Consider the following 25,789-nt stretch of genomic DNA (forward strand, 5'->3'; position numbering starts at 1 on the left):
TGTAAAAATCTTTGAAATCTTTAGCTTAAATGGCCATGAATATATAGTAACATAGCTTCATTACACCATAGGTCCAGGAACATCTTATCTAAAACTGTCCAAGGAAATATCTTGAAGATGCCAACAACAAAATTATAGTTTAAGTAATAAGGATTGAAACTGCATGAGGAATGGAATAGTAACAGGGGGACCATTCACATAAGATCATACTCTATAAAGGTAGCAAGAATACAAAATCAAGATTGTCTTACTTAAGGATGAGAGCAGAAAGCAGGTGGCAACTGAACTGGACCAAAGATGGCAAGGCTGACTAGCTGAGTAGGTACTGAGTCAAAGATTCTGATGTGTATAAAAAAACAAAAAACAAAAATAAGTACACTGTCAAAGGGCAAGTGCTCAAACATGCATAATGTCAATGGCAGCTGAAGCCAAAGAACTTGCCAAGGTCTGCCTTTGCCTTGCCAAGGATCTTGGAACAACTCAGCCATGTTTTCATGAGGAAGACTGCTGCCAGGAACCAATAAGAACAGAGGCAAATTCTCCTTTGTGCTTCTCTCTGGGCAATGTGTTTTAAAAACTCCCTAAAGCCTGTCTCTGGCATAAATTAAGGTGTAACAGCAAAGTTCCAAGATTCATCAAAACCCAACCACACATGTATTCCATATGGGTCTTCTACATCCTGGCTAGTGCATGGCCTCCCAGAAGCACAAATAAGTATCAGGCCGATAGCTAGGGTCAAAAAGGACTTGTCTGTTACCCTTCGAGTAAGATATATTCTCATTCTGGCAGAGAAGATTCTTCCCAGAAGTATCTATCATTCAGACTCCAAGTCTTTTCTTGCTTATTGAATATACAGTGATTGTATTCTTTCAGAACTAAATAATGATGACAATAATCACTCTATGAGGTATAATTTTAAATGTGCTTTTTCTCTTTTACCCCCAACCCCCTCAGAAGCTAAGTCTCAATTTCCTTAAGTGAGAACTCAGGAAACAGGATGGGCTCTATATAACAGAAAAAAACAAAAGCTCAGAAAGGGAAGCAACTCCTCTCCTACATTTGACACAAAGAGACACTGAATTAGGGCTGAGCGCCCTTTGCAACAGGCGTGAACTCTCCAGCTCACACTACATCAGACTTGAGTGGTAGGACGAGGAAACCCTTGCGTGGTAAGACACTTTTGTAACTGCTTTGTCATTAATACATAGAATCCTGCTTCCCACATTCAGTGAATCAGGCTAATAATTTGGTTCTATGTAAGGCTCTTTGAAAGATGGGTGTTGTAACAAGAAAAAGATCCAGGTCTTCCTAATCTAGCACTAATCACTCAACTGAAAACCATGAAGATTTTTTAAGTACCAAGTCCTCACGGAGGAAATATAACAGTGGTGAGGGGACATCAGCCCTTCCAACACGGCAGCATGTAAATGAGGAATCATCACCATGTATGTGATGATTTGCAAAAAGGGGCTCAGAAAAGCTTTTCTGTAAGATGTGGTCGGCAGTATTCCTTAGCCCTTTGCACCTGCTGGTTTAACAGTTTGGTTAGTTCTTCATTTTCCTTCGTGCTTTAGCTACTGGCTCCTGAGCTATGAAGGCCGGAGTTTAAGCCCAGGCTGTCATAGGACTAAGCTCCTTCCTCCCCACTCCACTTTTTTATTTTAAGTCTCTGCCTCAACTTTCATTTCATGTATGGTGGAGTTTAAGTGTCTACTGAACAGATCTTCCAATGGATATCAGCTATAAACTCTTGACAAAATACAAAAAAACTACCTGAAGGCACTGGCGACTAAACAAAAAAGTAGGTAAATTCTGGAGGGAGGTTGAAACTTGGAAGAAGGGAAAGGCAGAAGGTGAGTCCTCATTTTTATGGCTGATAGAAAACTGCAGTCTTTCTGGTTGAAGAATCAGAGCAACTAAGGCTTCTGGAAAGTAAGGGGAGAAATCTCAGGAGAGTGAGCCCTAAATTCTGTGCATCAACTCTACCCACATCTCTCGCTGACCCCTAAACTATAAATGTGTGGGATAGACTCCAGCTAATGATCAAAGAAACGGATTGAGATTTGAGCTGCTACCCAAGACAAAATTTACACTTTGAGTCCAGTGAAGTTAAGTGCCTGCAAACAAACAAACAAAAATCAGTACTCTTCAATAAATACAAAAGAATGAACAATATAATCAGTTACAACATTCAGGATACAATCTAAAATCACTCAACATTTGAAGAACCTGAAAAATATTATTCTTTCTTTAGAGAAAAGACAAATAATGGAGCCCAACTCTGTGATGATTCAGATGTTGGATTTAGCAGAAAAGAATCTTTTAAAAACAGTTATTTTAACTATGTTCGATGAAATAAAGAAAAACATGCTTATAATGAATAAAAACAGAAACGCTACAGAGAAATACAAAGCAGTTATTACCAGTAGACCACAGATACTGATTTTCTGATGAAAAGTGAGCAATTAATTAGAGGATAACTCATATTCAAAAGTACTTCTGCTCAGTTGGATATTTCTGTTTCAAGTAACTTTTATTTGTACCAAAACTACACTGAAAATTACTGACTCTACAATTTTTGCTCTTTGGGAGACTTGACTGGAGAGCGAGAAAGGATTTAGGAAAGTTTGGTGAAGAGATTTTGTACAGAGGTACTTTCATTTGGTGAGGATGTAAAGGACAGAGCTTTCCTGTCTGAGATTCCTAATACTCAATCCCAATACCAAGAGTGGTTCTCAGGCAGATCAAATTTTTTTTTTCTTTAGAAGGTAGAACACATGCTATGAAACACTCCTGCCAGCTGTTTAAAAGAGGCAGGCTACAGAAAATAGACAGTGCTTTTACAAGGGGAAAGGGATGTTCAGAGAGAAAGCACAGAGAGCGTCAAAGCCTTGTCTCCTGAAGTGATTCTAACAAGAAATTACTAAAAGGAAGTATTCTGAAAAGACAATCCCAGGTCCACTTTGGGTCTCACACTGGTTCTTCTTTCCTTTGTTCACTGAATTCTATATCCTGTGAGACTCGTATTTCAGAAACAGAGCCAGCTTCCCAACCCCAGACTCCTGGTACTTTCAAAAAGAAAAGGGCACAAATTGGTTCCTGGATAAAACAAAAAGACACAACTCACAAAAAGTGACAATAGCTACAGTAAGAAAGGTTACCCACAAGGCTGAAATTATTCATTTTGGAAATGGAGGTGATAGTTCCTCTGAGGGCAAGTGGTATGATCATTTAATTCAATGAAAACAAACAACCCCCCCCCAATGTCCAAAATAGGAGCATAAAATCCCCCAACGAGCATTCTTAGCAACCTTGTCATGTTTACCAACTAAATTCAGTTTTCAGTGTTAAAATGAAACAATGACTCTCTGAGTTAAGACCTGGCTAATCACTTGATTAGAAAGAGGAAAAAAACCAGAATAATCATAAAACTCCTCTTTTCCTATAGTTTTCCCACTATGAAGCTAACCACATCATCCAATGATGTAAGATTCTAGAAACTTTACAAAATTCCTCTTTTTAAAATTTATTTTTTGTTATCAAAGAGAATGTCCAGAAACATTGAATACTAAAGAATCTGTTCATGGCATCCTTTTACAAAAGTTCCTAATGGAGTGAATATTTTATTTTGATGTAACTCCTTCATTTATTAAAGATGAGGTGGGTGAACTGATGCAATTATCATATACTTAAAAAAAAAATTCCAGACAAAAACGTCCATTCTCATTCTGAATCTGCTGATTGGAGTGAATTCAGTGGTTATAATACCACCACTAGCTAAGAATCAACCTCCCACAGTAGGGAGCTATTCAGATCTTCTCATTAGGTCACATAGGTCTCTCAGATATAGGCACCATGTTTGAAGTCTCACACAAAATGTCTGTGTCACTTAAATTACACAATGTGGCAGTGTTTTCTTAATGGGGACATAATTTTGAAAGAAGGGGCAAAGTAGAAAACAACTTGTCTGTATGTTATATGTGAGTACATTATTGGGCTGTGCATGGGTTCTGGGCATTGTAGCCCTTGTTAACGAGGAATTTCACCAACAAAGCATCTGTCAGTTCTCAGCTGCTCCTGGTGCTGAAGGTGTCTACTCATTTAACCAGTTGTTGTTAGGTCAGGGTCTTTTTCATCTACTGCTGGGCTCAAACGGTTTGAACTGAGTTTGGTTGTCCTCCTCCTCCACTTTCAGCCTCATTTCTCGGCCTCAGGATATGTGGGGTACTTGACGGTTTCTATCTTCTCTCGGACTTTGTAGGAGGGATATAAGCCCGTCCTTCCCAGTTTCCTGTTGACACCTTTTGAATAGCCGTCCCAGTGATTTCCAGCCACACCAATGATATCTCCAGGTTCCATAGGAATTTCATCTGCAGTTCGAGGTTGGTGAGGATAAATGGCAATTTGGTTGTGGGCATTTTGACCTCCAAAATAGTAGATGTCATCCAAAGAATGGAAGTTTGCAGAGGCATCAGGATGCAGTGTTTGCATGATTTCATAAGCAACTCGACAGACCTTGCGAAAGAATTAAAAAAAAATTGTTAGTATACGTCAGATCTCCTTCACAGCAATCTCAAAGCCCTCAGCCAAAGAGTCTAGAACTAGACTAGGGCTGGGACTGAGAGAATGAGAAGTGTTGGGTTCTAGTCCCAAGTTTTCATTCCATTTGCTCTCAGACGATGGCACAGCATAAGCCATTCTTTATCTCTGTGCTCGTACATATATAGTTTTAACCATAAAAGATTATTACAATTAAGGTCTCTGGGAGGAAAAAATATACAAGAGTGGGCAAAAGTCGTTTTACAGTTGCTTGGATGGAAAAAGACATGCAGGTTATGATTATTGCAATAGCTTTATTAACTCAAAAGTATGTCACAATAAGCCAACTTTTTTTCACCCCTGTATACAGTGCAAAGTACTTTAAAAATATGAATCAGTTAATTTTAATAAACATTAATTAAGAGCCACACAGTACCCCATGTTGGGCATAGGTGGTACAAAAATGAGTAAGACATAGTTTGTGCCCTTGGAAAATTTAAGCTTTAGTATAAGGATTATAAATACATTATAAAATGCTGAAGCTCCCTTTCCTTCACTCAGTATTAATCAATACATACTCTTTTCTGCTAATTTGGACTTGGTCTCAGAACTCTTAATAGAAATTCTTATAATTAGTGACAATCAATTAGCACTGGCAAGTGAGCTAAAACATATCTACTATTTCTATCCTAAAGAGTTCTAAGTGTGCTGTGTAGCTAGTAGCATTCTAGGACTGAAATAAGATGGACTAGCCTTTGGGGAGATACCTCTACCTGATACATTTAGTGCTACTTAAAAGATTCCTCTGTCCAAAGAACACCTACCATGCCCACTGGATGGCAGCTGAAATGCCACAGCCTGAACTTCAATCCCTGTGCTTAATGCTTGGTGATTGAGTTAAAATATAACTATCTCATGGAGGTATAACATTTTAAGCTAGTAAATATATTTGCTAACATTTTCAGTTAATAAATGTATTTATTTATTTTATTTTATTTTATTTTAGTATTTTTCTGAAGCTGGAAACGGGGAGAGACAGACAGACTCCCGCATGCGCCTGACTGGGATCCACCCGGCACGCCCACCAGGGGTGACGCTCTGCCCACCAGGGGGCGATGCTCTGCCCCTACGGGGGGGGGGGGGGGAGTCGTCGCTCTGCCGCGACCAGAGCCACTCTAGCGCCTGGGGCAAAGGCCAAGGAGCCATCCCCAGCGCCCGGGCCATCTTTGCTCCAATGGAGCCTTGGCTGCGGGAGGGGAAGAGAGAGACAGAGAGGAAGGAGGGGGGGTGTGGAGAAGCAAATGGGCACTTCTCCATGTGCCCTGGCCGGGAATCGAACCCGGGTCCCCCGCATGCCAGGCCGATGCTCTACCGCTGAGCCAACCGGCCAGGGCCTAATAAATGTATTTATTAAAGCATAAATAGGTTTCAGAAACTCTTCTAAGAACAGGTGAAGAAAGAAGAGAAAATACTCTCATTTTGCTTAGAAAATTCTTCCAATATACATTGTGAACAGAAAATTGAACTTAGATCAAATTTTCCTAAATTGCTAGTTGTGGTTATCTCAGTTAATGAAGTTTTATTGTCCTTATGCCAGTAGACATAGAATTAGACACAGAACCAAGATAATGACTTTTGATTTAAGTTTGCTACTTCATCAACAAACTAATTTTATATTGGCAATGTCATAGTATGATTGAGAACACTAGTGGAATACTCAGACTACAACAAAATAAGGCTGAAAAAATTTAAAACTTGAAATTTGATTTCAGGCAAAGGCCCACACAGGACAAGCAAAATCAAGTGGAGACTCTGGAAAGAAACTTAATAATTAAAACAAAGCAGTTATAACAATAGCAAATGACAATAACAATGATAGAGGATAATATTTACTGAATTTTGCTGTCAGATATTGTTTTTATGAATCATCTAATTTAATTTCCCATAAAATTCCACCATGCTAATTGTATAGTTGTCAAAGATCAATTAAGAACTTCTCCCAGGGATACACCAGTAAGTGGTAGATTCAGGTTTTGAACCCAGGTAGTCTGTGTGTGCTAGTTAACTGGTAAACACATTTTTTCTTATAGAGCCTGTCCTTCATGTTTGGATTGTAACACCAGAAAGAGAAAACATAAGGCCAGCCTTGAGCAAACTTGAGTCTTTTCAGCACCTGTCCCCTCACTCTTCTACTATTCCTGATAAGAAAAGCATGACCTTGCACTGACTGCCCTTGGGAGGACAATGCCCACTGTGGCAATGAACCCTATTGTATTCCTCTTCTCCACCATGAAATATCTTACTCTTATAAAAACATTAGCCTCAGTTCTACACCCTAGGAACCTTCTTTAGGGGGAATAATCCTAATTATCAGTTCATATTTTGGTATCAATAGTTGCTGTGTTAGACTGCTAGATGACTTATATATTTTCTTAAGCCAAAGAAATAATGAATGGTAGATATTTCAGACACTGAGGTGGACCAAGGTAAGGTCCTTTGTCCTTCTCATAATAGTGATAATGATCGCAGCTGAGCGAGCACTGATTGTGGTCCAGGCACTGTTCTAAGAGTGTGCTTGTGTGCATTCTCTTTTAACTCAAAAACTCACAAGAACCCTATGAGGTGGCTACTATCACTATTTGCATTTAACAGTTGAAGAAACTAAACCATAGAAAGATTAAATAAATTTCTAAGAAGTTAAAAAAAGAAGAAGAAACGAGCTAGTAAATAGGCAAAGCTACAATTAGTACTCTTTCAGGCTCTCAACCATAGACTAAACTACCTTAAGTTAATACCTAGAGCAGTGCCTGCCCCAGAGTAGGTACTCAGTAAGTACTGTATTTCCCCATGTGTAAGATGCTCTTATGTATAAGATGCACCTTAATTTTGGGGCCTGAAATTTGAAAAAAAATGTATTACATAAAGTTATTACCTCAAGTTTTACTCATCATAAAATTCATACAACTCATCACTATCAAAACTCCCATCCTGCCCTGGCCGGTTGGCTCAGCGGTAGAGCATCGGCCTGGCGTACGGGGGACCAGGGTTCGATTCCCGGCCAGGGCACATAGGAGAAGCGCCCATTTGCTTCTCCACCCTCCCCCCTCTCCTTCCTCTCTGTCTCTCTCTTCCCCTCCCGCACGCAGCCAAGGCTCCATTGGAGCAAAGATGGCCCGGGCGCTGGGGATGGCTCCTTGGCCTCTGCCCCAGGTGCTAGAGTGGCTCTGGTCGCGGCAGAGCGACACCCCGGAGGGGCAGAGCATCGCCCCCTGGTGGGCAGAGCTTCGCCCCTGGTGGGCGTGCCGGGTGGATCCTGGTTGGGCGCACGCGGAAGTCTGTCTGACTGTCTCTCCCCGTTTCCAGCTTCAGAAAAATACAAAAACTCCCATCCATTAGCTTGTCCTCATCTGTGTCTGATGATGAATCACTGTCTTCAAATATTGCCTCATCCTCAGTTCCATCTATGGCATTTGAAATGCCACACTTCTACAACCACTGTATAAGATACACCCAGTTTTTAGACCCCAGATATTTTGAAAAAAGGTGTGTCTTATACATGAGGAAATATGGTATCTGTTGAATGACTACTGCTCCATGCTTAAAACCTGCCCAGCAGTGGAAATGCAAGTCCACAAGGGATATTTAATCCTTAATTCATATATAACCTGACAGGGCAGTTGCACAATGGATACAGCTAAGGCCTGGGATGCTGAGAACCCAGGTTCGAAACCTTGAGGTCACCAGCTTGAGCGTGGGATCTAGACATGAACCCATGGTCGCTGGCTTGAGCCCAAAGGTCCCTGGCTTGAGCAAGGGGTCACTGCCTCTGCTGGAGCGGTCAAGGTACATATGAGAAATCAATCAGTGAACAATTAAGATGCAGCAATGAAAAACTGATGCTTCTCATCTCTCTCCCTTCTAGCCTATCTGTCCCTCCCTCCCCCTTTCCCTCTCTCTCTGAAAAAAAAAAAAAAGATTCATATATAACACTCTGAGTAATTAAAATTTTTTTCTATATTAACCAGGGGGCAATTAAATGCAAAAAAGCTAAAAAAGACTACTATGCACTTTCCCTGTAAAATACTCTGTTTTGTGATTCAACGAGAAAACGGTATCCACCGTTGTTTCATGAGCCATACTTTGATGGAAATCCCAATCCAGAGCCATCTGGCTGGAATAGAATGAATGCAATATCTGGTTTTTCCCACTACACTTTCCAAAATCTGATTCAAAGTGTCGTGAGGCCACTTATACTGTGTGTGGATTTGGAATCAGACAAAGAAGGGTGTCACAAGAATGTTTTTAGGTATCACAAAGGGAAGTGTCAGAAGGGGAAAACAGGCAATTTTGTCCTATGTTGATTTTAATGCTGGAGGAAGGAAAGCAGATCATTGAACACCTCCCGTAAGTCCCAGTGCATGCATGTAGAGCTGGTCAATGTTCAGACATGTATACGTTTATTTCATTTTAGAGCTTTATGACTAGAGCAGTAGTTCTCAGTAAGAGCGATTTTGCCTCAGCAGGATATTCGGTAATGTCTGGAGATATTTTTGGTTGTCACAAGTTGAGGTGGGGGTACTAATGTCCAGGGATGAGGTTAAGTATCCTACAATGCACAGGACAGTGCCCCACAACCATTTATCTGGCCCCAGACGTCAATGGTGCTGAGGCTCAGAAACCCTCGCCGAGAGGAACAAACTAGACAGACCTACAGTCTAGACCAGGGGTCTCAAACTCACGGCCCGCCGAACAATTTTGTGCGGCCCGCAGACTAATCCATGAAGTTCAAAATATTTTGGATAAAATTAAGTAAACCTAGGGGCCTACTTGTATTTTTCGTTTCTCTAGCATCCTAGCTAGATATTAGTTTAGTTAACAGCAGTTGTGATGTGAACTACAGTTTCTGGTCGTTTTGTGACACTGAGTAAACTGCATGTACGATTGTGCTTGTTGTACTGATTTTTTTTTGTTTTCAACTGCAGTGAGAAAAGTGTTGCGTAACAGTTACCTTTTGTAGACCTAGTGCGGCCTGCCTAATGGCTGTGATCTTGCTCTGCGGCCCACATGCTGAGTTGAGTTTGAGACCCCTGGTCTAGACCCACAGAGGAGGTGACTCTTGATTTATTTGTTCTAACAATATACATTCAAAAATGTGTGGAGGTTTTCACTAGTTATTTGTACCCATAGATCAGAGAGGAACATAGCCAGATTGTCAAAAACAGTTGAGAGAAACCAAGTAGTTGTAAACCTTCCTCTCAGTCTTGTAAATGAAAAAGGGAGCTTCTCAAATCAGGATCCTGACTCTAATTAGGGAGAAACATCAGCAGTGATGCCTTCATAGAAACCTGAAAGCCAAAGAAGTTTTCCCTTCTGACTAGGATTGCTGCCTATGCGACTGCTGTCCTGTGTACCTGTCTTTTGGGTAGTAAGTTGTATTCTTACTCCATATTGAAGAAACTCATACAGTCTTTGCTGGAGTAGGTATCTTTCCAACCATCTTATCACCATCCCACTGTGACAATGTGCACTGTCACATAATAGAAACTGTCCACCATTTCTTTAAACTCTGAAGCATATTCTCATGAAAATGATGTGGCTTTCATTTTCACATTTTCTTTTCTCAACTTCTCCTAAGCTTTTAGGCATATATTATTCTTACATGATTTATATTGCTTGGTAGTTATTTCATGTGACTATTTTGCTCACACGGTTCTGGACTAGGGTAAGATCTGTACCTTAATCTCCTTTGAAATCCCCTTTGCACCTAGTATAATTCTGAGCACAATAGTCGTTTAACAGATTGTTGAATGAACTAACCAATAATATGCACATACATGAAAGAGCAGAATATAATCCACAATAAATATGGCTATGCTGATATTCCACTGGGAAATATAAGGCTGCTTGGACTACTCATAAAAACACCTACACCAAACCCATAACACATAATTATCTGCAACAATTAAACTCAAAGAATGATTATAAGACAGTATTGCTTAAACTTAATGTACAGTTTCTTGCTTGGTAGGATAGGACTTGAAGAGTAATTACATTTTCTCTTTCTTATTATCTGTAAAGCAATAAAGTGAGGCAAATGCTGGGCATTTCAGCCTTTCAGTATCAGTGCATCGATGTTTGGAAATGGATGGGTTCTGGTTAAATACTGACTGTGTACAGAATCAGAAAGTATTAACTAAGCTTAATTACTTGCTGTTTGTGAAAATGCCACAAACAAGCCAAGCACTCTGAACAACTCCAGTAGCTGCCTTCAGTTAGACGTAGTCAACTGTTGCTTGCATACAACTAAATATTCAATGCATTTAATAGCTATCTCTGGGGGAAATATTTTTACAAAAGGGATCATTCCCAAATATTAGGAAAGTTGCACCTCCATCATAACATTAAAACACACACAAAAGACTCACAAACTTCCCAACCCCAATATGACCCAAAAGTACTGTCCACTTAAAAATACTGTCCTCTTACTTACCTGGGATGAAAAAGTGCACACTAGGAAGTCTGCCTGGGAGAGAAAGTGTATATCCAGAATCACACCCCGAAGTGAATTTTCTGTGTATCGATTGTGTAGTCCAGCTGACCAAGAGATAGAATTGTCACTAATGAATTCATAACTGGGGTACCTGAAAAAGAAATACATTTATAAATAGTCACTGAAATCACAGTATTCTCTCAGGAGGTAGTATCTTATCAGCAGGAGGCAGACCTGCTCCTTTGACCAAGAGTTACTCTCTTTCTTTGAAATTATAACATTCAAGAGAGTAGTCAATGAAGAATATTTGAATCCACAAAAATGGGACAGAAACCATTCTCGAGTGCCCTGCATGTTAAATGTCATTGGCATGCCACATAAAATAACACATTGCTGCACTGAAATGTCCCTTCTCAATTCATGAGAGTTGAAAACAGAGGCTCCTATTTTCTTTGTAATGAGTGACTGCTAAGAGGTTTTTCAAGCTGCTTTCATATTTGGTCATTGAGCTTTTCCTTTAGAATATAAATATCATGATTAAACATCATTTAAATTTTTAATTCAGAATTTGCAATAATTCAGACTTGTCTCCTAACCATCACCCTTGAAGCACCATTTTAACCAATAACACTAATATAAAACCATTCTAATATACGGTGTGTCCATAAAGTCTTGGTGCACTTTTGACTGGTCACAGGAAAGCAACACAAGACGATAGAAATGCGAAATCTGCAGCAAATAAAAGGAAAACTCTCCCAGTTTCATACCTATTCAATGCAGTTTGATGTGGGCTCATGCACAGATCTTTTAGGGCTCCTTAGGTAGCTATCCTGTAGAGCTTCTAGACTCATCACTGACTGATGGCCTACCAGAACAGGGTTTCTCCACCAAACTGCCGGTTTCCTTCAATTGCTTATCCCATCGAGTAATGTTATTCCTATGTGGTGGCGCTTCGTTATAAACACGCCAGCATTCATATTGCACTTTGGTCACAGATTCAAATTTAGCGAGCCACAGAACACACTGAACTTTCCTCTGTACCATCCACATCTCGACTGGCATGGCCGTGGGCTGCTCTGCTGTATACACGGTGTTACGTCATCATCTGCGCATGCTGCCACATCATCCTACAGAAACTTGGAGGGTTTTCCTTTTATTTGGTGCAGATTTCACATTTCTATCATCTTTTGTTGCTTTTCTGTGACCAGTCAAAAGTGCACCATGACTTTACGGACACACTGTATTTATGAATGCCAATTCCTTGTAGATGTCCACCCAAGTAACATTTTGGTAGTCTTGAGATAGGATATTTAAAACTATTAAAACAGGATATCTTTTTAAAAATTCTACCATATGTTCAAATGATTCTACTCTGAATTAGAGGTTTAATTATACTCCAGGAAAAAGTGAGTTAGTTTTCTCAGTGCATGTGGTAGACCTTCAGAGTTAAAATGCAAAGTCTGGAAAGTTACATGAAAAGGAGATAATAATTGTCCTTATTTTATAATTTCATATGCACTAAATATATTTAACAATATAAACTACTCAGAAGAGTATCCGACATGTAGCAAATGCTCAATAAATATTGCTTGTGACTGTTAAATATTTTCCCCCAGACATCCATCTGGTTTTATTCCTTCCTTTTAATCCCTGTTCAAATAGAGCCTTATTAGTAAGAACTCTGGCAATCCATATCCCTTTTACCTGCTTAATTTTCCCCCATGGCTCTTATTATCATTTGACATAAGATATATTTACTGTTTATTTCCTACCTGCATCCATTCATTCCCCACCTCCTTCATCCCTAACTGAGGAGGCATTTCATCTGCTTTGTTCACTTCTATTATTCTCAGAACCCAGAAGAGCATCTGGGGTATAATAGAGGATAAGCAAGAATTTGTTACGAGTCAGTTTACTGATCTGTCTCTCACACAGTATTTCCCCCAAATTGGGACTACTCCTTATTTTTCTCTGCATCGCAGCATCTATATCCCGCACAATGCTATGAGAAAAAAATACACGAGCAAGTGACTGCTATCTGCGTCTGGGGCTTTTACCTAGTCCCCTAACAGCTGCTTCAGATTTCCCTTCATTTCACAGCCACTGCTGAGCTCTCTCTCATTGCCTCTAAAATGACCGTGAAGGTGAAGTCTCTGAGCACTGTTTCAGATTGGTATTCAGTTCCAATTCTGGTATTCAGATCCACTTGGCCTCATTATTTTTGACATTTTGCCCTCCTCAGCTCCAAATCAGGGAGATGACGGAAATGTCACATTTGTTCTAAAAAGAAAACAATCAAAAAGACTTTTAATGTGATTCCTGCAAACCTGCATATCCAGGCATGGGACAAAAACAGCAATAAATAAATATGAAAGGGCTGGAGGGTAGAGGAGAGGGAGAATTGCTAAAACACACTAGCAAAAGCTTTATCCTTGAGTAAAGACTGATTTTGTTAGCATGGCTTGGGTACTCAGTGAAACAAAGAGTGATCCTTTCTTTTACTGAGAAGGGATACATATGCTCTTCTTCATTTAAAGGCCCCTACCTGGAACCAAGTCAAAAGGGCATCTACGCTCTTCAGGCCTTATTTCCACATGCAAAAGACCACTTGATGAGAGATACCAAGGGTGGACAAAACAAAGAAACAAAGGGAAGAGTGGGAGAGGGAGAGTCTGCACCTCCAATAATGAGCATGGAACTTTCTGTACAAACATGCTTCTTGCTTGTCTTTCGTCCACAAGTATGCCAGGAGAGGAATCTTCCATTGTGAAGTTGCAGAGATCGGCATTGATAAAAAAAAAGGTTTTCTTCTTCTACCATATGAGAAATTATTTTTTTTAGCACCCACAAAAAACTAACTTGAAGTTATAAACTAGCATCAAACTTTCTTTTCTTCAGTCTTTCTCCAGACTGAGGGAAATACTCCTCCTCTTCATGGCTCAGAAAATGAATATTAAAGGATTTTCAAAGAGAAAAAATATGCATAAAAGTCTACTCCATTTATAATAAAATATGAAGGAAACTGCTGCCTGGACTACAATGGGGAAAGGAGTTACTAGCTGCTGAGCACAAAAAAGATTCAAGTTTTATTATTTCCATAATCCAGGTACTGCCAACTGCACTACAAGGGTTGTGCGATATAAACTAGAACTCCGTGTTATGGATCAGAGCTGTTTGAACCTCAGATAGTTTTATCTAACAGAAATATAGCTTAAAAAACAATGGGATCGAAGATGGCAGCAGAGTAGGCGGTATACATTCTTTTCAAGTGCTCATGGTACATTCTCTAGGATAGACCACATGTTAGGGCACAAAAGTGCTCTCAACAAATTTAAGAAGACTGAAATCATATCAAGCACTTTCTCCGATCACAACGGCATGAAACTAGAAATGAATCACAGCAGAAAAGCTCAAAAATTCTCAAACACATGGAAACTAAATAGCAGGGTGTTAAATAATGAATGGATTAAGAATGAGATCAAAGAAGAAATAAAGAAATTCCTAGAAACGAATGACAATGAGCATACAACAACTCAAAATTTATGGGACACAGCGAAAGCAGTGCTGAGAGGGAAGTTCATAGCACTACAGGCACACTTTCAGAAGCTAGAAAAAGCTCAAATAAACAACTTAACCCTGCATCTAAAAGAATTAGAAAAAGAACAGCAAGTAAAGCCCAAATGTAGTAGAAGGAAGGAAATAATAAAGATCAGAGCAGAAATAAATGACATAGAGGCTAAAGAAACAATACAGAGGATCAATGAAACTAGGAGCTGGTTCTTTGAAAAGGTAAACAAGATTGATGCACCTTTAAGTAGACTCACCAAGAAAAAGAGAGAGAGGACTCAAATAAATAAAATTAGAAATGAGAGAGGAGAAATAACAACTGACACAACAGAAATACAAAATATTGTATGAAAATACTATGAAGAACTGTATGCCAAAAAACTAGACAACCTAGATGAAATGGACAAATTCCTTGAAACGTACAATCTTCCAAAAATCAATCTGGAAGAATCAGAAAACTTAAACAGACCAATTACACCAAAGAAGATCGAAACAGTTATCAAAAAACTCCGAACAAAGAAAAGTCCGGGGCCCGATGGCTTCACAACGGAATTCTACCAAATATTCAAAGAAGAACTAACTCCTATCCTTCTCAAACTATTTCAAAAAATTCAAGAGGAAGGAAGACTTCCAAACTCCTTTTATGAGGCGAGCATAATTCTGATTCCAAAACCAGGCAAAGACCACACAAAGAAAGAAAATTATAGGCCAATATCTCTGATGAATATAGATGCTAAAATCCTCAACAAAATATTAGCAAACCGGATCCAACAATATATGGAAAAAATCATACACCATGATCAAGTGGGATTTATTCTGGGGAGGCAAGGCTGGTACAATATTCGTAAATCAATCAATGTGATTCATCACATAAACAAAAAGAAGGAGAAAAACCATATGATAATTTCAATAGATGCAGAAAAAGCATTTGATAAAATCCAGCACCCATTCATGATCAAAACTCAGCAAAGTGGGAATACAGGGAACATACCTCAACATGATAAAAGCCATCTATGAGAAACCCACAGCCAACATCATACTCAATGGGCAAAAATTAAAAGCAATACCCTTAAGATCAGGAACAAGGCAGGGGTGCCCCCTTTCACCACTCTTATTTAACATAGTCCTGGAAGTCCTAGCCACAGCAATCAGACAAGAAGAAGAAATAAAAGGCATTCAAGTTGGAAAAGAAGAAGTAAAACTATCATTATTTGCAGATGATATGATATTGTATATAGAAAACCCTAAAGTCTCAGTCAAAAAACTACTAGACCTGATAAATAAATTCAGCAAAGTGGCAGGATATAAAATCAATACTCAGAAATCAGAAGCATTTTTATACACCAACAATGAACAGTCAGAAAGAGAAATTAAGGAAACAATCCCCTTCACAATTACAACCAAAAAAATAAAGTACCTAGGAGTAAACTTAACCAAGGAGACTAAAGACTTGTACTCGGAAAATTACAAAACATTGATAAAAGAAATCAAGGAAGATACTAACAAGTGGAAGCATATACCGTGCTCATGGTTAGGAAGAATAAACATCATTAAAATGTCTATATTACCCAAAGCAATTTATAAATTCAATGCAATACCAATTAAAATACCAATGACATACTTCAAAGATTTAGAACACATATTCCAAGAATTTATATGGAACCAAAAAAGGACACGAATAGCCTCAGCAATCTTAAAAAAGAAGAATAAAGTGGGAGGTATCACACTTCCTGATATCAAGTTATACTACAAGGCCATTGTACTCAAAACAGCCTGGTACTGGCATAAGAACAGGCATATAGATCAATGGAATAGAACAGAGAACCCAGAAATAAACCCACAGTTCTATGGACAACTGATATTTGACAAAGGAGGTAAGGAAATACAATGGAGTAAAGACAGCCTCTTTAACAAATGGTGTTGGGAAAATTGGACAGCTACCTGCAAAAAAATGAAACTAGATCACCAGCTTACACCACTCACAAAAATAAACTCAAAATGGATAAAAGACTTGAATGTAGGCCGTGAAACCATAAGCATCTTAGAAGAAAACATAGGCAGTAAGCTCTCCGACATCTCTCGGAGCAATATATTTGCTGATTTATCTCCACGGGGAAGTGAAATAAAAGACAGGATAAACAAATGGGACTATATCAAACTAAAAAGCTTTTGCACAGCTAAAGACAACAAGAACAGAATAAAAAGACAAACTACACAATGGGAGAACATATTTGACAATACGTCTGATAAGGGGTTAATAACCAAAATTTATAAAGAACTTGTAAAACTCAACACCAGGAAGACAAACAACCCAATCCAAAAATGGGCAAAAGAGATGAATAGACACTTCTCCAAAGAGGACATACAGATGGCCAATAGGCATATGAAAAAATGCTCAACATCACTAATCATTAGAGAAATGCAAATTAAAACCACAATGAGATATCACCTTACACCAGTCAGAATGGCGCTTATCAACAAAACAACACAGAATAAGTGCTGGCGAGGATGTGGAGAAAAGGGGACCCTCCTGCACTGCTGGTGGGAATGCAGACTGGTGCAGCCACTGTGGAAAACAGTATGGAGATTCCTCAAAAAACTGAAAATCGAACCGCCTTTTGACCCAGCTATCCCACTTTTAGGAATATACCCCAAGGACACCATAGAACGGCTCGAAAAGGAGAAATGCACCCGCATGTTTGTGGCAGCATTGTTCACAATAGTGAAGATCTGGAAACAGCCCAAGTGTCCGTCAGAGGACGAGTGGATTAAAAAACTTTGGTACATATATACTATGGAATACTACTCAGCCATAAGAAATGATGACATCGGATCATTTACAATAACATGGATGGACCTTGATAACATTATACGGAGTGAAATAAGTAAATCAGAAAAAAAACTGAGATGAATCCATACATAGAAGGGACATAAAAATGAGACTCAGAGACATGAACAAGAATGTGATGGCAACAGGGGCGGGGGGGTTGGGGGAGGGGGGAGGGGGTGAAGAAGGAGAGAGGGGTTAGGGGAGGGGAGGGGCACAAAGAAAACCAGATAGAAGGTGACAGAAGACAATTTAACTTTGCGGGAGGGGTATATAGCACAATCAAATGTCAAAATAATCTAGAGATATTTTCTCTCAACATATGTACCCTGATTTATCAATGTCACTGCATTAAATTTAATAAAAAAATATTAATATTAAAAAAAACACAAAAAAAACAATGGGATCATTTTAGGCACATATCATAGCACCATTTATAAGATGAAACAACCACAAATAACCCAATTATCCAATATTAGGAGAACGGTCAAATAAGCAATGAAATATTCATATAGTGCCTATGGAGTTATTAAGAAAGATTCTTATAACGGTGTTTTTAGTGACCTAGCAAAATAGATCTATTGTTGCATCAATCAAAAAAGAGTTCAAATTTATAGAATATGATAAACTACTAAAATGTATAAGTATTTAAATGGTTGAAGGGAATATGTCAAAATTAAGAAAGTTACTGCCACTAATAGGACTGTGGGTAATTTTTCCCTTGCTTGTATACTTACCAACTTCCATATTGTATAATGAGCATGAATTATTTTGCTAATCAAGGAAAAAAGAAAAAAAGGGGAAAAATCTTATAATACATTCAAGAATAAAAGAGTAGATAAAATTAATATTTTAATATTTTCTTCAACCAAACTACAAATTCAGTCTGGTATTTTAAAATGAAAGAGCATGGTGAGTAATTTCGACTTTTATTTAATAGGTCTAGATATCAAACTGGAAAAGTACTTGTGAAAATTTTTTATTGTGTTTTGTGCCCAAATGTTCACTTAAACCCTAACTTTTAGGTCAAGAATTATAACTATATAACTTGGCTTATACTTAGCTGGTGAATTTCTTTGTTCTTGTTTATAACTATGTATGTGTGTGTATTCAATAGAGACTTAAGAAAAAGAGCGACTTATATCAGATTAATTTGAATTCTTAGGAGGTAGAAAGATGATTTAAATTATCCATTGATTTGGAGAAACACCTGCATTATAGTCTTCATTCTAAATTTGTTTTTTTTTTTGTCCAACCTCCATTTGTGACATAAAAAAGGGACCAACAAATAATCATAAATTTAGACAAATAGTTTAAGTGATTAATAAAATGCTTTTCACACTGATGGCACTGAAGTAAACATAATTCAGTATTTCCTGGGCACTAGAGCTGGGTACTGTGAATGAGTGCTTAAAGTCTAGTAAAGGGGACAGAAATAAGCAAGTGCTAACACCAATAGCAGTGCACAGTGGAGGGACACTTAAGCATTGGGAACGATTTCTAGAATAGATGGCATCTAAGCAGAGCTAAGACTGCAGTTTTCTTCTCCCCCATTCCCTACTTTCACATATATTTAAGTCATCCTTTCTTTATCTGTAGTAAACAAAGACCAACTCCAGGTTCATCCAGATCCTATGATAAATTCCCAATTAGGATCAGTGGTTTATGTGTTTTCATAACACCTGATGCTAATTCTATAATAGCACTACTTGAGAGCAGAGAGTGTCCTGCTTATTATAGATACCCAGCACTTAATAGTACATGAAATAGAGGTAGGGTCAATAAATGAGAGTTATTCTTCTTTATATACTAGTAGTCCTTTTACTGTACTTACAAACTTATCTTTTGATTCTTTACATTTCTTTAATATAACTTCCAAATTCCTGAAATTTTTATAAGATGAACACTTATCTTCTGTATGTTCTTAGTTGCCTACAATTGTTAGTGAAGAGACGAGAGCAAAAGGGCAGGCACCTGGTATGTTTTATTGCTAACAGGCCTGTATAGTTGGTTAGTGTTATGGACTGAATGTTTGTGTCCCCCCAGAATTCAAGTTTAAGCCCCAATGTGAATGTATTTGAAGATAGAGACTTTGAAAGGTAAATTAGGGTTAATTAAGGGCATGAGGGTGGGGTTCTCATAATGGAATTAGTGACTTTACAAGAAGAGACAACAGAAAGTTTGCTCTTTCTTCTAAGCACACAAAGGTCATGTGAGCAGACAGAGATGGGAGCTGCCCACGAGCCAAGAAAAGAGAAATGTACACTTTGCCAGCACCTCACAATTGCTTTGATTATATTAACAAGTTACACAAGTACACAGTTGTTTGAATTAAAAAACCCCAACAGTCAGTAATAATATTATAAAAAGAATCATAAGTCATGGGAATTAAGGATTCCTTTCAACTGAAAAGAGTCCCACTCTAGAATCTAACTTACTTTGTTTTTGCCTCTTTTAATAAAGAAGGGTCATCCGTGGCCAAATATACTCTTTTTTTATCCACTTCCATCCTGCGAGCGAGAAGCTGAAAATGTTCTTCCACGTGCACCATGTACTCCTCAATGGGATGGAAGGCAGCTTCTGTCCCCACCTTGTCTGTGCGTCGGACATGGACTCTGGGGGGCACAGGGACAAAGTCAGGCTCTGCTGGTGATGTTCTGACCTGCTGGGTGCTCTCAGGGCACTCAACTGTACACCCCTATTCATAGTGGCATCATGAACATTTTAAAACCAAATTTTCTTTCATTTTTTGCCATTGAAAAATAAACAAATAATTTTAAAATTCAAACACATATATTCTAAATATATTTGTACGTTAACACAAAGAGAGTTAGAAATGATTAGAGCCTTTTTTTTTTTTTTTTTTTCATTTTTCTGAAGCTGGAAACAGGGAGAGACAGTCACACAGACTCCCGCATGCGCCCGACCGGGATCCACCCGGCACGCCCACCAGGGGCGACGCTCTGCCCACCAGGGGGCGATGCTCTGCCCATCCTGGGCATCGCCATGTTGCGACCAGAGCCACTCTAGCGCCTGGGGCAGAGGCCACAGAGCCATCCCCAGCGCCCGGGCCATTTTTGCTCCAATGGAGCCTTGGCTGCGGGAGGGGAAGAGAGAGACAGAGAGGGAAAGCGCGGCGGAGGGGTGGAGAAGCAAATGGGCACTTCTCCTGTGTGCCCTGGCCGGGAATCGAACCCGGGTCCTCCGCACGCTAGGCCGACGCTCTACCGCTGAGCCAACCGGCCAGGGCATGAGTACAGCCTTTAAAGAATGCTTTCTTTCAGAGAAAGTCATTGGCATATAAGGAACACAGTGAAGATTCCAGAGTTATATTTCATACTAGGAAGTAAAATATCACCAAGCCTTCGAAAAAACTGAATATGATTTTTAAGATTTTTGACAACCAATGATATCAAGATTCACAGTTGTTATTATAGAATGTTAAATACACTGTTCACAAAAATTAGGGGATCAGGGAACATGCAGATACTCCAGTACTTTGAGCCTTTTGTATAGTGCATTTTCACCAATGAAACAAAAGTTGGTTTTGCATCTTATTTGCATAATCAAACAACTTTCTTTGACTTGTCATCTGCTTTTCTGATATTCTTGTTTAATAAAAAAAATCAAATGCTCTTTTTTATTGCTTTAAATTCATTTTGAAATATCCCCTAATTTTTGTGAGCAGTATTTATTGCTTATAACATTTTAATGCCAAGTTTTCTTTCTCTTCCTTTTACCCTGGTAGTCACTCTGTAACTGCACATTTGTAGAATTTAAAGTTGCCCAAAGAAAACACAGACCTTGTATGCATTGTTCCTATAGCACAAAGCAGGCAAACCTTTTAAGGGTTCTTACTATCTTTAGATTTGGGGAGTCATTCCTGCCCCTTTGTTGTGTGCACAGTGAGTTTCTTTCCTCCATTTTTCACTCTATTAAACACAAGCAGATAATGATCTATCTCATCTGTCCTATTTAAGAAAAGCTCCAAAATTGTAAAATTGGGGACATAGAGGTTTTTCACTGTTATGCACTGAAGAAGGCACTGACTCCCACAGTAGTCTCCTCCCATCTTAGTGCTTTCAAAGAGATTTTAATGACAATAAGAACAAGAGTAATCACTGCCTGTTTTCATAAATTACTACTCTCCAGAAATTTGCCCTTTCTGTATCCCTCCTTCCCCCAAATGATTAAACCACTATTTGTATGTGGAAAAAGGAAAAGGTAGACTTGTTTCCCTTTAGGTCAAGCAAAGGCCACCGTTTTATCTGGAAGAGGGGGTTTGGTTTCACTGAAGTTACTCTGACATCTCTCCATGGCTCTTCTTTTCTTTGTATTCCAGACAACAGCCCAGATGTAAATACTGCTGTATGAACTCTTCTATCCTATTTCCTTCCCACTTCCTTCTTAATCACTGCCTCTCTCAGGAAACCATGCTCCAAAGAGATGAAGAGGGACAAAAAACCAAACCAAAACAAAAAACAATTCCACTGAATTTCAGTGAAAATTTTCATGAAAAGAAACACATTTGAAACTCCGAATATTTGGAATAGGGGTCAGTAACTTCTGTATATATGAAGGCTAAGGCACTAGTAAAGAATTAGGAGTGGGAGTTATGACAATAAAAATAAAAACAAAGGAGAGATGTAATAAAAGAAGAACCAAGGAAGAGAAGCATTTGAAGCAGTGGCAGAGGACTGGGCTAAGCAATGTTCTCAGTTCTCCACGCACTCCCGAAATTAGGCTCAAAACAATAATTTGACAAGGACCATAATAAAATGGAAAAATCAGTGTGTCAGACCTGTGAAAGATATTAGAAGTCATTTAATCTAATGTAACTCACCTGACACTTAAGGACACTGACACTTCTGAAGGCATTTCAATGAGCAAAGACAATATAAAGCAGTTCAACCCCATCTTCACAAAAGTAAAAGTTATTTGTATACCTGACTGATTTTCACTATTAGATATAAAACTCTTTTGGCTCAGAAATCTGCTTTTATTTACTCATAACTTTGCCAAATGAAATGAATAAATGAATGAATGAATGAATGAATAATGGGTGGAAGCAAAAATCTAATTGTTTAGTATTATGTTAGTATAAAAACCTTAACTACCATCTAATATAGTTGTTTTTAACAAATGAGGAAAGAGTGACAATTAATGCAGGCCCTGAATGAGCAAGCCAGTCACCCAAACTCATATAACTCGTTGGTGGTGGGCGCTGGGTGGGACCCTCAGATTCCTGAACCCTAGCACACTCCTCTTTCGGAATAGCACACCACCTCAGTGTGCAAATAACTTATTGTCTGTGCTACTTCAATTTTCCACATTTGGCCAATTCTCAATATGATGGATGGTCCATGGAAAATTAGTAAGAGTTGCTTTCTGGTATGCAAAACTACAGGAAATCCCAAGTTATAAAGAGGTTCTGGAACTTTAGGCACAGATTTTCTTTACTTACTTTCCTCATCTGTAAAATAATGATCACTGCCCACTTCACAGGACTGTGTTATAGAACCAATGAGATAATGTAGCTGAAGGTGTTTTGGTTAATTAAATACTGTACTGTTATCTTTTTCCATCTGTCAAGATCTCGTTCAAACACTGCAACTACGAAGCCTTTCCTGATTCAGATAGGAATCCATTTCCCCTTTCCTGACCTCTTAAAATACTTATAACATTTCTCTCATGGTATGTTTTACAATCTACCCATATAATGTTAGTTATAGTAAGATTCTTATCCCATGGGCTAAAATGAGCTGGAAGAAGCCACTTGAAAAAAAAATTTTTTTTTTTTAATTTTTCTGAAGCTGGAAACGGGGAGAGACAGTCAGACAGACTCCCGCATGCGCCTGACCGGGATCCACCCGGCACGCCCACCAGGGGGCGACGCTCTGCCCACCAGGGGGCAATGCTCTGCCCCTCCGGGGCGTCGCTCTGTTGCGACCAGAGCCACTCTAGCGCCTGGGGCAGAGGCCAAGGAGCCATCCCCAGCACCCCGGCCATCTTTGCTCCAATGGAGCCTCGCTGCAGGAGAGGAAGAAAGAGACAGAGAGGAAGGAGAAGGGGGAGGGTGGAGAAGCAGATGGGTGCCTCTCCTGTGTGCCCTGACTGGGAATCGAACCCAGGACTTCCGCACGCCAGGCCGACGCTCTACCACTGAGCCAACCAGCCAGGGCCAACTTGAAAAAAATCTCTGTTTCCCACAGTAGCAGGTATTCAATACATGTTTTGCAAATAGGTGAATGACTCAGCAATGTGTTAATATTAATCAATAGCTGACTTTATCACAAACATTATAAGCTACAGGATGCCATATAGTCTAGTCTACAATTCTATTTTCAGGAATTATTTAAGCATCAGTCTCCCTGAAACGTGATAACATGTTACAGTGCATTTTTCCCACAGAACTAAAATCTTCTTTTAATCCTTATATTATCACATCATCTTTTTAGGGCAGGTATTACCTACCCCATTTTAGAGATGAAAAATATCAAAGCCCAATACTATTATTAGGTAACTTGGCCCAGAAATAGGGAAAAGTCAGGAATATTACCCAAATCACTTAACTTGCAGTCCACTATTCTTTTCATTAGGCCAGTGGTAGTCAACTTGGTCCCTACCGCCCACTAGTGGGCGTTCCAGCTTTCATGGTGGGCAGTAGCGGAGCAACCAAAGGATAAATAAAAAGATAGATTTAACTACACAAAGTTGTTTTATAAAGATTTATTCTGCCAAACTTAGCGAAGATCTGACATAAAGTACTTGATAAGTAATTATTATTATATGCTTTAACTTGCTGTAACTCTGCTTTATAAATTTTATAAAGTAAAGTTACTTCTCTACTATATAAATCACCATTACTGTGGAACCGATGAGCGGTTAGAAAATTGTACTACTAACAGAGATACAAAAGTGGGCGGTAGGTATAAAAAGGTTGACTACCCCTGCATTAGGCAAAGAACATTTTCCTTGGTGTAAAATCTGGCATCAGAACCAGATAAAAACTCCTTTTTCCATAACTTTTTATGGATATGTATAGGATCATACACTTGTGAGCAAAGACGTTCTTTTAGATATTTCTTGCTCCAAGGATTTCCTGATATATCTCCTTTAACATAAGTACCGGACTGAATATGTATGTACATTGTGACTCCCAAATGGGCCAAGAGATAATTTCAGATAATAATTTTAACATTACCTTATAGTACAAAATGATAACCTTATTTTCAAAATAGCTTCCAGGGCAGAAAAGAAAATAGAACATCAAAGCAGCAAAATTATCACCAGTGACAATTAATGAAGCCTAGAATAAGGTGCAATTAAAAATCTACAAATGTGACAGCTTTTTCTCATGGCCCTGTCGTGTATAATATCCAAAATACTCACCCCCAAAATAAAACCCTGCTGGTCTCCCCAGGGGAACCAGCTAATTTCAGAAATATAGGCTTAATACATTTATGGAATAAATAAAGAAAATAAGGGTGACAAAGTATGATGACTCAGCCATTCTAAGTAAACAAAGGAATAATAATCTTCCTGTTACTTAAGGTGGACACTAGAACCTGTTTTTGGTGGAGCCACGGAAGTTAAACTATATATTATAAAGTTCACAACGCATTGTGAGATATATATCCCTGCTACTTCGTATCACTTTATGAGGAACCAATCAGATTCTTACCCAATAACTGGATGTTTGAAGCCAAGCTTCTTGGTGGCCTCTTCTATTTCCTTTTCCAGCCAAGGCTGTGGGCGGATCAAGTATTTGACAAACTGAGACACCCACCACACTGCAGGATCACCATGGACTCGAACAAGTCGATCTGCAAGGTCTTCTGGCACAGCCAGTGGTAAATATGGAGGACGAGGATGAAGACTGTCTACAATGGGGAGCTCGACTACCTGGACATTTTTGTCCTTTATTTCACCTGAAAGAATATCAAAATATCATCATCACTTCACTGTATTTCTCGTACAATTACTATCAAACAAGAACTCACTCTGGTGCTTTCATGTCATAGCAACTCTAGAGAAGTATTATAATTTTCACTTTACACAGGAAGTTAAGTAACTTGACCAAGGTGTTAATGCAAAATTAACGGAGCTGAAGTTCACATTTGGATTGGTGTGCCTCTCAAGTTCATACCTTTTTCTATCATAATATGCTGCCAAATCAATACCTCTCCCCCAGATAAGGATGGTCTCCAGCACTCAAAGTATCTAACTAGAGAATAACCATATCCCCAGTGGACACAGCCAGCTAGGCAAAGTTCTGTTTTTGTGTAATTGTGTGGCTTTTTTTTTAATTAGACACAAAGTGTTCTCAAAACTTGCAGCTTGTTATTACAGCAAATGGCTCCGGC

The 25,789-nt window shown here is 38.9% G+C and overlaps 1 protein-coding gene across 4 annotated transcripts in view; it reads right to left on the reverse strand.

The window, feature by feature from the left end:
• Positions 1-2,714: 2,714 nt before the first annotated feature.
• FUT8 (fucosyltransferase 8) overlaps positions 2,715-25,789 on the reverse strand; it is a 251,441-nt gene continuing 228,366 nt past the window's right edge. For 3 of the 4 annotated variants that reach the window (XM_066275887.1, XM_066275886.1, XM_066275888.1), the window contains 4 exons: positions 25,108-25,354; positions 19,862-20,038; positions 11,030-11,180; positions 2,717-4,515 (listed from right to left, as the gene is read on the reverse strand). In XM_066275887.1, the coding sequence (XP_066131984.1) occupies positions 4,198-4,515; positions 11,030-11,180; positions 19,862-20,038; positions 25,108-25,354 (893 nt within the window). In that variant the 3' untranslated portion in view covers positions 2,717-4,197. Of the gene's footprint in view, positions 4,516-11,029; positions 11,181-19,861; positions 20,039-25,107; positions 25,355-25,789 lie in introns of all 4 variants that reach the window. The other variant, XM_066275889.1, reaches the window with a different exon arrangement.

Source organism: Saccopteryx bilineata, chromosome 4 (assembly GCF_036850765.1).
Source record: "Saccopteryx bilineata isolate mSacBil1 chromosome 4, mSacBil1_pri_phased_curated, whole genome shotgun sequence".
In the NCBI taxonomy this organism is placed as follows: domain Eukaryota; kingdom Metazoa; phylum Chordata; class Mammalia; order Chiroptera; family Emballonuridae; genus Saccopteryx; species Saccopteryx bilineata.